Source organism: Musa acuminata, chromosome BXJ3-2 (assembly GCF_036884655.1).
Source record: "Musa acuminata AAA Group cultivar baxijiao chromosome BXJ3-2, Cavendish_Baxijiao_AAA, whole genome shotgun sequence".
NCBI lineage: Eukaryota > Viridiplantae > Streptophyta > Magnoliopsida > Zingiberales > Musaceae > Musa > Musa acuminata.
Genome location: NC_088350.1, coordinates 28,346,658 through 28,360,335, shown reverse-complemented (window position 1 = coordinate 28,360,335; position 13,678 = coordinate 28,346,658). Strand labels below are relative to the sequence as shown.

General features: G+C 43.6%; 2 protein-coding genes and 1 long non-coding RNA gene across 15 annotated transcripts; 2 read left to right on the top strand and 1 right to left on the bottom strand.

Annotated features, from left to right (window-relative positions):
* Positions 1-3,049: 3,049 nt before the first annotated feature.
* Positions 3,050-3,717, top strand: LOC135631888 (transcription repressor OFP13-like). The gene has a single exon (XM_065139956.1). The coding sequence runs from the start codon at positions 3,050-3,052 to the stop codon at positions 3,662-3,664; it is 615 nt and encodes a 204-aa protein (XP_064996028.1). The 3' UTR covers positions 3,665-3,717.
* Positions 3,718-5,635: 1,918 nt separating this feature from the next.
* LOC135631165 (uncharacterized) lies at positions 5,636-10,695 on the top strand. Of its 13 annotated transcripts, none has more exons than XR_010494310.1 (6): positions 5,636-6,305; positions 6,699-6,783; positions 8,287-8,352; positions 8,497-8,619; positions 9,131-9,599; positions 9,974-10,695. It is a non-coding gene; the product is annotated as an uncharacterized LOC135631165 (long non-coding RNA). The 13 variants fall into 13 exon arrangements; XR_010494309.1 differs by lacking the exon at positions 8,287-8,352 and having other exon boundaries at positions 5,636-6,783; positions 9,974-10,066; positions 10,171-10,296; positions 10,372-10,695; XR_010494308.1 differs by lacking the exon at positions 8,287-8,352 and having other exon boundaries at positions 5,636-6,783; positions 9,974-10,066; positions 10,171-10,296; positions 10,368-10,695.
* Positions 10,696-10,882: 187 nt separating this feature from the next.
* On the bottom strand, positions 10,883-12,049 carry LOC103975770 (probable membrane-associated kinase regulator 6). Its single transcript, XM_009390848.3, has one exon. The coding sequence runs from the start codon at positions 11,883-11,885 to the stop codon at positions 11,145-11,147; it is 741 nt and encodes a 246-aa protein (XP_009389123.2). The 5' UTR covers positions 11,886-12,049; the 3' UTR covers positions 10,883-11,144.
* Between the last annotated feature and the right edge of the window lie 1,629 nt (positions 12,050-13,678).

Sequence of the window (13,678 nt, the reverse complement as noted above, 5' to 3'; positions counted from 1 at the left end):
AAACAAGTCCGAACCATCTCCCTTTGTCCATGAGAGCAAATAGATGAAAGATGATTTAAACCTTCTTTTTATATCAATTTTTATATTATGATAAATATCAAATGATGATTGACAACCAATATGTTTCCTACTATAGGTGACGACACATGCACTTTTTGCTGTCCGCAATCCTTGGGGGTATGTAGGAGTATGCATGGACACAAGTGGTAATATAATAGGATACTATATCAAAGGTTTATCAGATAAATGAAGATAAATGATTAGCTACCTCTTTCTATTATTATTATTTTTTTGCATCATGAAAGAGATTATATTTAGTAGGATCAGTAATACAAGAAATAGATTGTTGCATCACATGTTCAAATTCATTTGATCTTTATCCTTCTTGCTCTAAAATGGTTTGGGGGCAGTAAATTGCCCTTCCCAGTTCCTCATCAAAATAGATTTCCTATCAATTCAATCGACTGACTGATTCCATGTCTTCTCATTCCAATCACACAATCATCATTAACCATCAGCTGCACACTAATCATTTGATGAACAGAAAGAATGGAAGTGAGACTCCCTTTACTGAGGCAAGAAGAAACAGAACCAGGGGCACCAGCTTCTCAGCTCATGGGTGTCTTCTCATGGCAGATGTGGTAGTCACAAAGCTATCAGTGTTTGATAGATCTGATGAAAGGGTGCAGACAATTCCCATTGTTCTTGAGCAGCTCTTCAACCAATCAAACATGCATCATTCACCACAAGAAGACATCAGACTGTAGCCAATGATCCAATTTGCATGTTGGTATTAGGATAACAAAGTGGAATAGAGACACTGACAAATATGGTGGACCCATGCAGCACATAAATTAGTCCTTGTTGCAGGATATAATGCAAGATATAGACCATCTACATCACAATGATATGATCTAAGTCCTGAATGCCAAGAATTCAAATATCAGAATAATTAACTGCTAATAACAATCAAAACAACAGTCTTGGAAGAATATGAATGAAAAGCAATCAGATACTTAGAGGTATGACAAGCAGGAGAAAACACAGTCTGGAAATGTAAATCCAGGAGGAGCTAAGTAGACTTAAGTTGATACAGTTTAAGTAATAATCACCAATCTGCAAAATAATAAATATATATATGTTTAATCTGATCTAAGATAAGGGAACATCTCCCTCATTACATCCTATTAATACCCTCCCTATGCCCCCATACCATGGAAATTGATCTTCATGTCCTAAAAGTCACAAAGCAATCCACCAGTTGCATCAGCTTATCTGAAGGCAGAAAGTGACATACACTTGGGTGTCACTTGATTCAATCAAATGTGGCAATCGACTGTAATTGCTTTTAAAATGTTGAAAAGAAGCACTTTCTTAACTTCCAACTTTCCTGAAGACACACTGATGCTAAGTTAATATGGCCATCTGACATGATAATGGCTAACATAAATAAAGGAGCATTTTTGCAGTAAGACTAGATTTGGAGGATAGAGTTACATGTTGTCAGTGTCATCATGATCTAAGCTACAGATTGTAATTTAAACCAAAAGGAAGTATCAGTAGGGAGCACAAAATGATGTAAACTTTTATAACTCTATTCTATGCAATTAATGGTGCATTCTGTAAGGAACACTACATGGATCGACCAGAAACAGTCACCTGCACTCAGCAACATTGAGAAGACATGGAAAGCAAAAAAGAACAGATTACTCCTCTGTTTACCAGAGATTTGAAAGCAAGCAGAGAAAATGAAATCCCCAAACCTGAAGCATTTCAGTCAACAACACTAGACCAGTATAGAACACAAAACTTTATTCAATGGAGAAGAGGGTTTCCTGAGATCAGTGATCAATGAAGACAGTAAAAATACATCACCTTCAAACAGCATCAGAAACATGTCAGGCATTCTTTCAAACACATTACAGGAATGGATTCAGAAAGGTGTAAACAATAGAAGGAAGCTTTCTTTTTTCTTGTTGGTTTTCTTGGATAATGTAGTGCACTATAAAATAAAAAGAGAAAATAATAAAATTAAATTCTTCGTTTCTTCAATACCCCTTTTCCTCTTCTCTCATCTATTGTCAAATTAAGATCTTCATATGTAGAAGTTGACGACTGTGTGTGTGTGTATGTGTGAGTGATGTATACGGCTCCTATCGTCCATCATTTTTTAAAAGCTGTGCTATGTTAGCATAAACTCAAAACCTGCACTTCACTGTTTCATCTTGTCTTCGTGTTCTCCCACTGCGTGTGTGTGTGTATGAGAGAGAGAGAGAGAGAGAGAGAGAGAGAGAGAGAGAGAATTGGGTCAATCATGGCAATGCAAGGGTGGGAAGAACAATGGATGGATGAGAGTAGGACCATCTGCAACAATTCATTATCTTTTGGCACCTCATGACGCCTGTGGCTGGGCCACGCTCTTCTTTAGTTCGTCGTTTTCATCTCAACCACCATGAACGCTCAATCCAAGCTTCTCGCTCGTGGTCTTAGCCAAACTGCCCTCCGCTAATTGGCCACAGCGTCGATCCGGTGGTCTCCTCTCTCGCCCCTTTCACCACTTCCTTCGTTTAGGACGTACTGTTCCAACTCATCCTTTTGGTGTGAGATTGATGGAGCAGTCCATCGAGATCTAAGAATAATACATCTCAATCCTTGTTCGCTCATCATATACTCCCACCATCCCAAACATATCCCTTTGCATATGTAGTGTTATTATTCATCCTACTCGATTACTTTATATGAATCGATCTAATTTTATGGAATAGCTTTGAAGTATCAGATGAGATTTGAAATAAATATATGGAATGAGATTTGGAACCTTTTAATATTTGATAAGCGAATCTAACGTGAGTCACATGTTTGATATGCCCCCATGCATGCAATAATTCACAGGAATATAAAAAGTACTGATGGCTATTTCGACCAATCTCGTATTTGGTCAACTAGATCAAATGTAGCCTTTTGGAGCCTAATTAGGTCAACATGTCTTAATTATTGGAAGCTTTCAACCTGTATATAGGCATGGCAACTCGAGGGAAGGGGAGAAGATATGGAAACCTTCAAGTCCACCTTCAAACATCTCCAAGGAGCCATCACCAGCTTCAAACCCATCAGCCCCATCTGCATTCAAGAGGCCAAAACCCAATCCTTCAGGGAAGGAGACCTCTTCTCTGCCTTCCGTTGCAGTACCTCTTCCACCTCCTTCGCCCACGAGGAAGAGCTCACCGCCATGCCCACGCCTTCCTCCTCTCCGGGCGGTCCCCTCAGTTCCGGCAGGTTCTTCTTCTCGCCGTGCACGACAAAGTCCATACTGGAGGAGGCCAAAACCGAGAAGAGCACCCCAAACGTTCCGCCATCCGCAGGCAAGGCGGCGGCGGCGGCGGCAGTGGCGGCAGAGACGACGAGGGACTCCTTCTACCACGAGAGCATAACGATGGCAATGTCGTCGGAGGACCCGTACCAGGACTTCAGATCGTCCATGGAGGAGATGGTGGCGGCGCACGGGCTGAGGGAGTGGCACAGCCTGCAGGAGCTCTTGCAGTGCTACTTGAGGCTGAACGAGAAGAAGAACCACAAGGTCATAGTGATGGCTTTTGTTGACTTGTTGATGCATCTCATGGATCAACAACTTACTGCTGCCTCGGTAAGATATAGAGATCCATGAGCACTAGTAGCTCGAGCTTCTTGTCGATTTAGACGCATGTTCGTGCCACATTGTACCATCTTTTCCAAGGTATGAATCGATGATAATTGATCAGCTTGATCTGAAATCTTGATCTCCATTGTCGTGCCAGTCACCCATTGCACTTACAGAACCCCCTTTGCCTGTGCTAACCATACTCCACACTGTAGCTGTGGCCTAACCATGGGGATTTCAGGTCAACATTCTTCTTTCATTCCTTTGATGCAGCAAGATGTGTGCATGATAACTCGATTGTCTGGTTCTCTACCGTCGACCAATGATTCGTGTAAGCTGGCCTAGACATCGACTTCTTAGTCGTGCAGCAATTCTAAGCTGTAAAGTAGATAAGCTTTGTCGCAGGCGGCGATGGAGAAGATGAGGGGTTCGTTGGTCTGCAATGCCAGGCATGATGTCTCGAGCATTCAGTGCTGTTCTTCCGGATCTTGTTAGCAGTTATGAGAAACGTTGTGGGACATCAGTAGTTGCCTGCCCTAGGAAGGACTTCTTCTGTTTGGCCTTCGCTCCCTTGGAAGGTTCCAAAGTAAACACTAGAGCACCTAACCATGGTTGTTTGATCTACTTGTGACGACAACACGCAACAGTATAGCTCGTGAGCACTCTCATGTATCTGACTGTAAAGTAGGGTTTCTGCACTCCTCCTCCTCCTCCTCCTCCTCCTAAGCTTGAAAGGACGGATGGACGAGTCGACAAGTAGAAAGCAATAGTCGTAGGGCTCACGCAATAAATAATCTTTCAAGCTTAGAAGACATCGTTACTAGCTAGTTAGGGAACTCGTACGTTGCAGTCAAGGAGCTGCATGCCATTGTCGACATCAACACAAAGCTAGCAAATGCAAAGTGACAAGACAGATTTAATGCGCTCATCTTGAATTGGTTCACTGTCAAATGAGGCAAAACCGGAAAAGAGTGGAGGGAAGAATGGATCAGAAGTATCGACTCATCATGCAGTGACAGGGTTGGTGGTCCAGGAATACGCACGTAGCTTGCGGACATGGCCACTGTAAACCGCCAGGACTCGGTGCAGGGGTCGAGCAGTAAACCATGGGGGGTCGGGGACCCCTAAGACGGAGATGCCGTGCGATGAGGACTGCATGGCCGTGGGAGAAGGCCATGCATCGACGTGGTCCATGCAACTGTTGGCCTGACAGTGCCGGAAGTCGGCACATCCACAGGAGCATGGCTACAGTTTGCAGTCGAGCGGGTACTGAAGGCCACCGGCCACCTGTTTGAAGTTTTGCTGCTCTCGTTTCTTGGGGGGAGGGGCGGGATGGCAGCGGCTGGTGGAACGACTGCTTCCCCTAGCTTTGTTGGGTAGTAATCAGTGAGCAGTGTGTGCCCCATTTGTGCCGTATTCTTCTCCTCGAGCCGTCGCATTCCTATCCGAACAGGGCCAGAGAGGCTTAGTTGGAGCTTCCCATCGTCCTACCTTAGAGAGAGAGAGATTCATCGTAGTTTTCACGATGAGCTGCAGTGATTCATTGCTTACCACCTGAAGCAGAGTTTGTGTGGTCCGCGCAGGTTACACCCACAAACAATTGATGAGCATTCACCTCTGTGTCTCAAATCCTAAGTAACAATTATTTTGCTTTGCTCTCTCTCTCTCTCTCTCTCTCTCTCTCTCTCTCTCTATATATATATATATATATATATATATATATATATATATAAAACTAAATTTTATTTATAGAACAACTAAATTGTTCTTTTATAGAATAAGATTATCGTAAAGCAAAATGAAAGCAGAGATGCAAAAATAAATAAATAAATAAATTTATATTCGAATTTTTTTCCGTCGATAAATCGCTCGTTTAATGGTTGTGCTTTGAGATTCACAAAAGCGAAAAAAGGGAATCTGGTTGACATTGTGCCTTGGATTCAGAAATCAACGGTCCGGATCGATGTTTAACCTCCATTTATTTGATGTGGCACGAGATGAGCCGAGGCGATGAGACCCTACAGAGGCAGGCCGCCGCGGTGGAGCACACCGGCCTGTCCGGCGGCCGGATCGAGTGCGCCGCCGCCGTACTTCTCCACTCCCTCGCCCTTCTCCCCCGCGCCGCCTCCGCCCCTGTTAGCTCGCCGTCTGCCTCGGCTCGCCCTCGCTGCCGACCTCGGCCTCCGCCTCGTCCACGTCGATGCCAACCGCGCAGAGGAGGTGGCGTCTAGATGATGGGTGCCGCTATAAGTGGGAGGGATCAAAGTTCCCGATTTGCCTCTCCTGACCAGGATCCTAAAAATAAGCAAGTATGTCTTGTTGACCTAACGGTGGAATCATAGTCAAGGAAACAGGTGGAGTTGAGTCCAGAGCTTGATAAAAAACCTGTTGATTTGCTGAAAGATGACTTTGTTGTAGCCTTGCATGCAAGAGATAATCTAGGATTTCATGTAGCTCGACAGAGGGTTTCTGAGATGGCTGGTTCCCTTGACACAATACCTAATGCAACAAAAAGAGATCCTGCTGCAAAAGTTCCTTGTTGCTTTTAGCAGCAAGGTACTCCATTAGAACATCCCACTAATGACCCTACTTCTGAAAGGAAAAACAAATCCAGCTTATCAACACTTATTTATCCAGGACAAACTTGGATTACAGTCTTTTTCTGCTGGTTAGTATGATTACCTTGTTTTCAGTTTATTGTAGAGGAGCAGTGGCATTCTTTGATTTCATGTTCTTAAAATGGATTAATATGGTGCAATTTTAGAACAAGAGAAAACTTGATGACTAACAAGGCTAAGCACAAACAACCAGAAACCTTAGCAACCAAAGAAAACCTTCATGATTAGAGGATTTGTGGTTAGACTGTTGTTGCTGGTGAAGAATTAGATGTATGGGAAGGCTAGGTTATGAAGTCCTATCAGTTAATGTATTTGACTTGTGATTTTTCCTCCTTTCAAGAACTATTGCAGGTTAATGTACCCCTTGGCTTTTATTCAGTTTACCGCAAGGCTTAATTTTTTATCCTCTTTACATTATTAGATCTTGGAATTTGTATTTGCAGCCATAGTTTAGATGTATGGAACAGATGGATGCTAGAAGGTTGTGTCCTGGAACATTTAAAACTTGTCTACTGCAGAAAACCATTGGTATGTGTATATCTTCTTTCTCTTTCAAATGAGTGAAACCCACTTGTGACTTGCAGTTAAAGCATGAACTAATTCATTGGATGAACAATATGGCAATACTTTTTATTATGTCTGACTACAAATTGTGCTTGATGCTGAGATGATAGTAAAGCATGCTTTCGAAGCTTAAGAATCATGCATGAATGTCGTGTTGGTTTCCTGCTTATTTAGTACATCAATTGATGCCAAAACATTCAACATCTTGCCAAATGACATTTATCACACCTACAATTGAGTTATCGTTTTTCTTGATCTTATATCTGAATCATATTTGCTTGATGCTAATGAAATTTCTTGTTCTAAATTACAATGTATTCTCATGGTACTTAGGAGCAACTTTTATTTATGATGTGTTCATGATAATTTATCAGGTGCCTGATTCATGTCCATATGTTAGAAAGATCCCCATGATATTGTATGCAGGAACATCATATAGCTGGTTTTATGTTGGGTGATTTCCCTGAAAAAATCCCACTTTTTTGTTTTTTTCCTAGAATGTGTTCTCTGTTTTCATTTTTCCCAGATAGTGTCTGTATTTTCAGTAATCCTGTAAATACCGTTGCCTTTGCCCCGTCGGCATCACCCGCCCTTCCTCACTCGTCGCGTCGTCGCCTTCGCCCCATGCTCCCACTTTGAGGCCTCGCCACCTCTATGCGGCGCCCTTCCTTGCCTGTTGTGCTTGTAGGTTATGTAGGTTTACCTCACACATGCGGGTGAAAACCACGCATGACGGAGATGGAGGGGTTGTGAAGAGTCTTTGGAGGAGATGTCGCCTTGTTATGGGCGATGGCCCCGTTGAGGGCGACGATCGCACAGGCATCGCAGATTAAGGGCACGGTGGGAGAAGGGCATTGCGGGAGATAGGGACGCGACGGGAAAGGTCCTTGTGGGCATGTGCTTGGTCACGACTGGTGCTGATGTGGCGTTGGAACTCGGCCACAACCGCCTTTCTAATGGAGTTCTGGCTGTGATTGTCATTTTGGCCTCGGTCGGGGTTGATCGAGTTGTTGGAGGCCACGAGGCCCACAGGCATTGGTCGCTGTTCGGGCACAAGTGGGCGACGATGCAACATCATTGGCGAGGGTCGTGGCGAGGTCGCCAAACTGTTGAGGAGTCATGCGCATAAGGTAGCCGTGCAGGGCAAAGGTGATGAGCGAGGAAGGGAAGTGAAGAGCATTTACGATATTATAGAAAATAGGTGCACTATATGGGAAAAACAAAAACAAGGGCACCTTTTGGGAGAAAAAAAAAGAGGAAGGAAGGAAGTGGTGGGGGGGGGGGGGGGGGGGGGGGCGGTTTTGGGGGATGATTTTCAGGGAAATGACCCTTTTATGTTTTATGCATTCCTTCTTGAAAATATATGATAAAAAAACAAATGGAAATATGTTTTATTAGTCCATGCGATCATAAATATACAAAGTCCTTGTTTGTAACTTAGCTGCATCTAAAGCTATCCCACATCAGGTTGTTGGGCCATTTCAGCCCCTATCCTTCCAATTATTCCTCACCAAAATGTCCATCATTCAAGCGGTAAGTTATCCACAAATCAATGACAATTTACCAAAGTACCTCTAGGCTAGCACCGGTTATGATATGATGCATCTTTTTGTTTCTTGTGTATCTTTTTGCATCACATATTTTAGTGAGATTTCTTGCTGGTTTTGCATTGTGCAGGCTGTCTTGGATGTAAGCATCAAGATTCTTGCAGTGGTGGGTGAAGATGGTGTTACTAGATGTTTTGATTAAGTTTTCTTTTGCAGGAACTGCTTGAAGTGAAGCCACTGATCCTTGTTTTGGGTTAGTTTTCTTTATGCACTTGTAATTTTGATCGGATTGTGCATGTAATTCATGTCAGTTAGTACCAACATTTATGTTGCCAATCATGCATTGGAATTTTCAATTCCATCCTTTCCCACTGAATACTCTACAGTTCTGTATGTTGTGTTTTCTTCCAATATTATTGTTTCCCTTGCTATCCACTTCAAAGGTTACTGTGCAGATTCCAATGCTAGCATAAATCTGTATCCAACCTTTTAACCCTGTTTGTATTACTAGGAACTTGATGCACTACATTGTTCCTTCTTTTAATCTTGTAATAGTTGTGATGCCTGAACTCCATGTTTGGTTTCAAATCAAACTTTGTTTCCATCATTCCAAATAGTTTACACTAGATTTTTTTCACAGAAAACAGTTTGTCTATTGAAAGAAAGCAATTAGTAGTACAGGTTTTTACTATGAAGTAGTTTGCTTAATTTCTATGTGCATATCATGAATGTGCTGTTCAATCACTGCCCCCATTTCCTTGCAGCAGATGACGAACTCCCTCCGCTGCGTCCATGAAATGGAGCATGACCACGAGCACAGACACCGGAACACTCAACGACACCCTCACCGTCAACCCTACCCCCACTGTAGGCTGCTCCTTGAGCGGATCAATCTGCAGCAACCCCGATATATCGCAGGAATCTGATTCAAAGAACTTGTGGCGGTAGTGCTTGTTCCACTCCATCCTCGCCGGAGATGCCTTATCAACCCCGACCATCACCTCCATCTTCCCGTTGCACTGTATGTTCTCCTCATCAATGCCTTCTTCTTCGTGGGCAGCATGCACACTTGCCGCACATCCTCTGCTGTGTCGATGAAGCTCAAGTCGCCGCCACCGCTGCTGTCGCAAGCTGATTTGTTGCCATGAGGAGGATAGTTGAAGCCCCTGAAGGATCACAGGAGAACAGAAGGAAGCAGCTCGCATGTTGGTGAACTGGGAATTAGGTGCACAGGTAGGGAGCACATGGATCTCTGTGTTCCTGGATCACCAGGAATATAGAAGAAATCCTGTGATGTGTATATGTTGCTTGAGGCTCATAAAGTGGTGACAAGAAGGCATCCTTCTTTTCCTCCAAGCAAAGCAACACCAGTGCGTTGTTTGCCACACAGAATACGCAGTATACAATAACACAGTGAATATAGTATTTACATGAGAATGGGTGGCATATTGCTTCCACGCTTCGCTAATGGCGCCGCGTGGTTGCAGTCACCACGTTGGATGAACACATTAGGATACAGTGTGTGTGTGTGTGTGTATGTGAGCGAGAGAGAGAGAGAGAGAGAGATGTGCTTCAGAAGACTGACTTGCATTGCGTGTTCGTCACAGGAGTTCACTCGCGGCATGGCTGTCGGTCCCCCACGATCCCGAGGAGCAGGCGGAGAGGAGGACGGAAGAGCCAGGCAAAAGAACAAACACAGTGTGCGCATCATCGTCTCCTTGTTCCCTTGCTTAGCGCTCTCGCCATGTGACCTGTATGGTCCCGAGCTGACCCCGTTGCCCTCCTTCCACCTTCCTGCCTGTAGCCGGAACGATCCAGATCTCACCAAGAGCTGTCTTCATCTTTTTGTGAGGACAGACTCCATGGCCCAGCACTTGTCTGCCTTCTCCTCGCTTTCTGCATCCGCGGCCTCAAATGAAACAGTGAGTGGGTGAGTGGCTCCTTTCCCTCGCCTTCACTCCATATCCTCAAGCAAACTCACACGCTCGGTGCTCATCGAAGACAGATTGTGCATCACAAATTGACGCCTGTCGGCACACCGCGACATTGGCGTCGCGTGCTTTGGGGATAGAGTGAGCAGGCGGATGACAGCCACCGGATTGATCTCCATCCTACAGCATGAATGGGAGGAAGCTTTTGCTATGGAATGTGTCACCGCATGGGGGCCTAAGTAGTTGTATCTCATCGAGCAGTACTGAGAAAACAGTGGATTTTTCCTGGTAATGAGACGTCCTTTGGTACTCGGATTATATTTAATTGCCATGATTAGCTACTGTAGATCACTGTAATACGAACTGATTGACATCAAGATTTGATCTTCTTGTTGACTTCTGAACAGAGTATATGATTTGAAAGGACCCAAGGCATGAATCAGATTGAGGCACACTCTTGGCTGTTCTAATTGTTTCTCTCTCTCTCTCTCTCTCTCTCTCTCATGCCTGTCACTGATTGCAAAAGGAGAGTTCCTATGTCAAATCGGCATTTCTTGGATCATCAGAACCTCTGATCGTTCATCATCGAGTAAAATATTTGTTCTTTGGGTTGAGCGAGTGAGATGCTAAACAGAAAAATCGACTGACAAAAGAAACAGAAGAGGTGTTTCCTCATCACACCAAAGTATACAAGTTCTTCAAATCTACAAGATGAGACAAAGGAGAAACATGCAGCTTTCCTCCTCCCCTGTTAGCCATGCCCAGCTGCAGGTCCTCTCTTACTTGTCTTGTTCATGAAAGAATTCCAAAGCAGGACTTAAGATGACACTCCATTGCAGCTCTGAATTCAGACAGTTCTCGTGTCACTCGAACTTGCAATTGACTTCTTGCAGTGGAGAATCGCATCGTAGATCGAGATATCGGCGTTGCTGCGGCACCAATCTATGCTTGACAAGGCATTGCTCGTCCTCGGAGAGCTCCTCGCCGAGTCCTTGCAGCTGCCTACCGATCTCCAAGAACTCCGTCTGAAATCTTTCACCATCTTGTACAATGGCATCAGGAAGCAGAAGTACTTGCACAGGATCTTCTTGGGCGACTTGGCGCAGCTCCTGACGAGCTGCGAATGGAACTTGCCGCTCCTCGAGGCGAGGCTGCTGCTGGGCGACCATGAGCTCGCGCAGTAGGGCGAGCTCTTCGCGGAGTGGAACAGCGGCGACGAGTTGGCCGAGGCGGCTCGACTCGGCACCGCGCACGAGTACGTCGGCTGGGATTTGCCTGCCTCCCCGGCGGACGGGCTACGGAGGTGAAGCGGCAGGAGGTGGCCGTCGGAGAAGATCTGGTCGGCTTGGACCTGGGCCTGGTGGTGCGGCTCCGGGAGGCTGAAGTCGAAGTCGTGGCCGTCGTCCGTCCAACGCATGGAGATGTAGCCGGGGTCGAGCTCGATGAAGGAGCCGCCGCCGTCCTGGGTGTCGACGGAGCGGTGACTGTCACCGAGGGGCTCGGACGGCTTGACGCTCACCAGCCACCCGTAGGAGAAGCTGTCGTCGAGGCGCTGCTGCTGCTGCTGCTGCTGCTGCGAGGACTCCATGTGAGCTGCGAGGAAGAAGGCTATGACTGTGCGACGCAAAGACGAACGGAAGGCGTGTAGATATGGAGGAGACCTGATAGATGTCGACAAAATAGATGACGTCAGACAACATCTACCCGTGATTTCTCGGTGGACATACGTTGACGTGGACGGTGGATCCTAAATAAGACTCGCACGTGAGATTAGTCACGTCAATAAAATCAACGGTGGATGCTAATAGGCCTCGCACGTGGAATTGGGCACGTCAACGGCCCGAATCGCATCTAAGTTTACCCATTTTATTGATAGCAAAATTAAATGTTATTTTCATAAATTTTTATCATAATTCATATTTTTCACATTTAATCAGTCAATTTCATTACTGATAACAAAATGACACTTAACAATATGTACACTGCAATTATTTATATGTAAATATTTAAATCAATTCCCTTCAAAGACCCCTTTTTTTTTTCTCCTACAAACTATCTCTCATTTTCAAAATTAAATATGTAAATATTTAATTTCTATTTAGGAAAATACTCATGTATTTTTGCTTTATTTTTCCGTCGAAAAAAGTAATATTTAGAATATAATCTGCAAATGAGAAATATGACACACTACTAAATACTTGAAAATTGAAGCACACTGCAGAGAAAAAAAAGATTTTTTTGTTGTTGTTGGAGAATTCCAAGTCATTTTAGGTACTGATTGAGCTTTGAGTTACACTGAGAAGACATTGATGTTAAGTAACATAAAACCATACCTTAAATGAGCTGTAAGAAAAAGTACAGGTGTTTTTATGGTGCCATCAAAGATGGGGGTGGATTTGGGCAGTCCATTAGAGATGTGTGCAGTGCTGTCAGTGCACCCCAAACAGATGACAGCATGACATGACATCTCAAGAGACTGTCTGTGAAGATGTTTCCTTGATTGGCCAAATGATTTGGGCAACACAAGATAAGATTGAGGTGAAGAGTCTCATGAATGCCACACATCAATGAATGCCAAGGAGTGACACACAGGACAAGGCTGGAATTCCATCTTCCACTCATAGCTTAACCACAGTTGGTACAAAAACACATACCAAAACTCCACTTTCAAAACTATTTTTGATTTTTGATTCAGATCATTGTTTTATTAATATGATTATTATTTTTCGATTAATTTAACAACAGTTTTTATTAAAAAAAGAAAATATTTTATGACCAATGATGATAAATATTATACAAAATAGTATGTCCAAATATATTTAATTTGAATTTATCAAACTAGCATCGAATACTCGAACTCTAACAAATAGATACTAAATGAGAGGTATAGATTATAAAGATAAATTCTCTCGATCGAGTCTTAGATAATTATCGAAAATATATTAGATTAATTCAATTGCTTGACCATCGGATTTAAGATGATATGTGATGTTCATCTTTGAGAAAGCAAGATTTAGGATGCTATGATAATCTTGGAATCATCGAATTGGCTTATAACTAATCAATTATCACCATGTAAGAAAGGCATATTGAGGTAAGAAAAGCTAAAAAGAAAGTTTGGGATGAAGTATTTCTTTTGCGTTCTATCAACTTGGTTTGGCTTTATTGGTATTAATTAGGCCGTATATGACGGCAGGATCACAAGGATGGCATGATCAATGCCTATCCTTCTACATACTCAAAAAGATATGCTTTTGAGTTGCTGTCATCAACATACTCAAAAAGATATGCTTTCAAGAAGCATATATTAGTCAGCAATCACATTGTTTCTTGGACAGAATTAACTCACAGATTGCATTGCAGCGACAGCAGAAGAGTTTA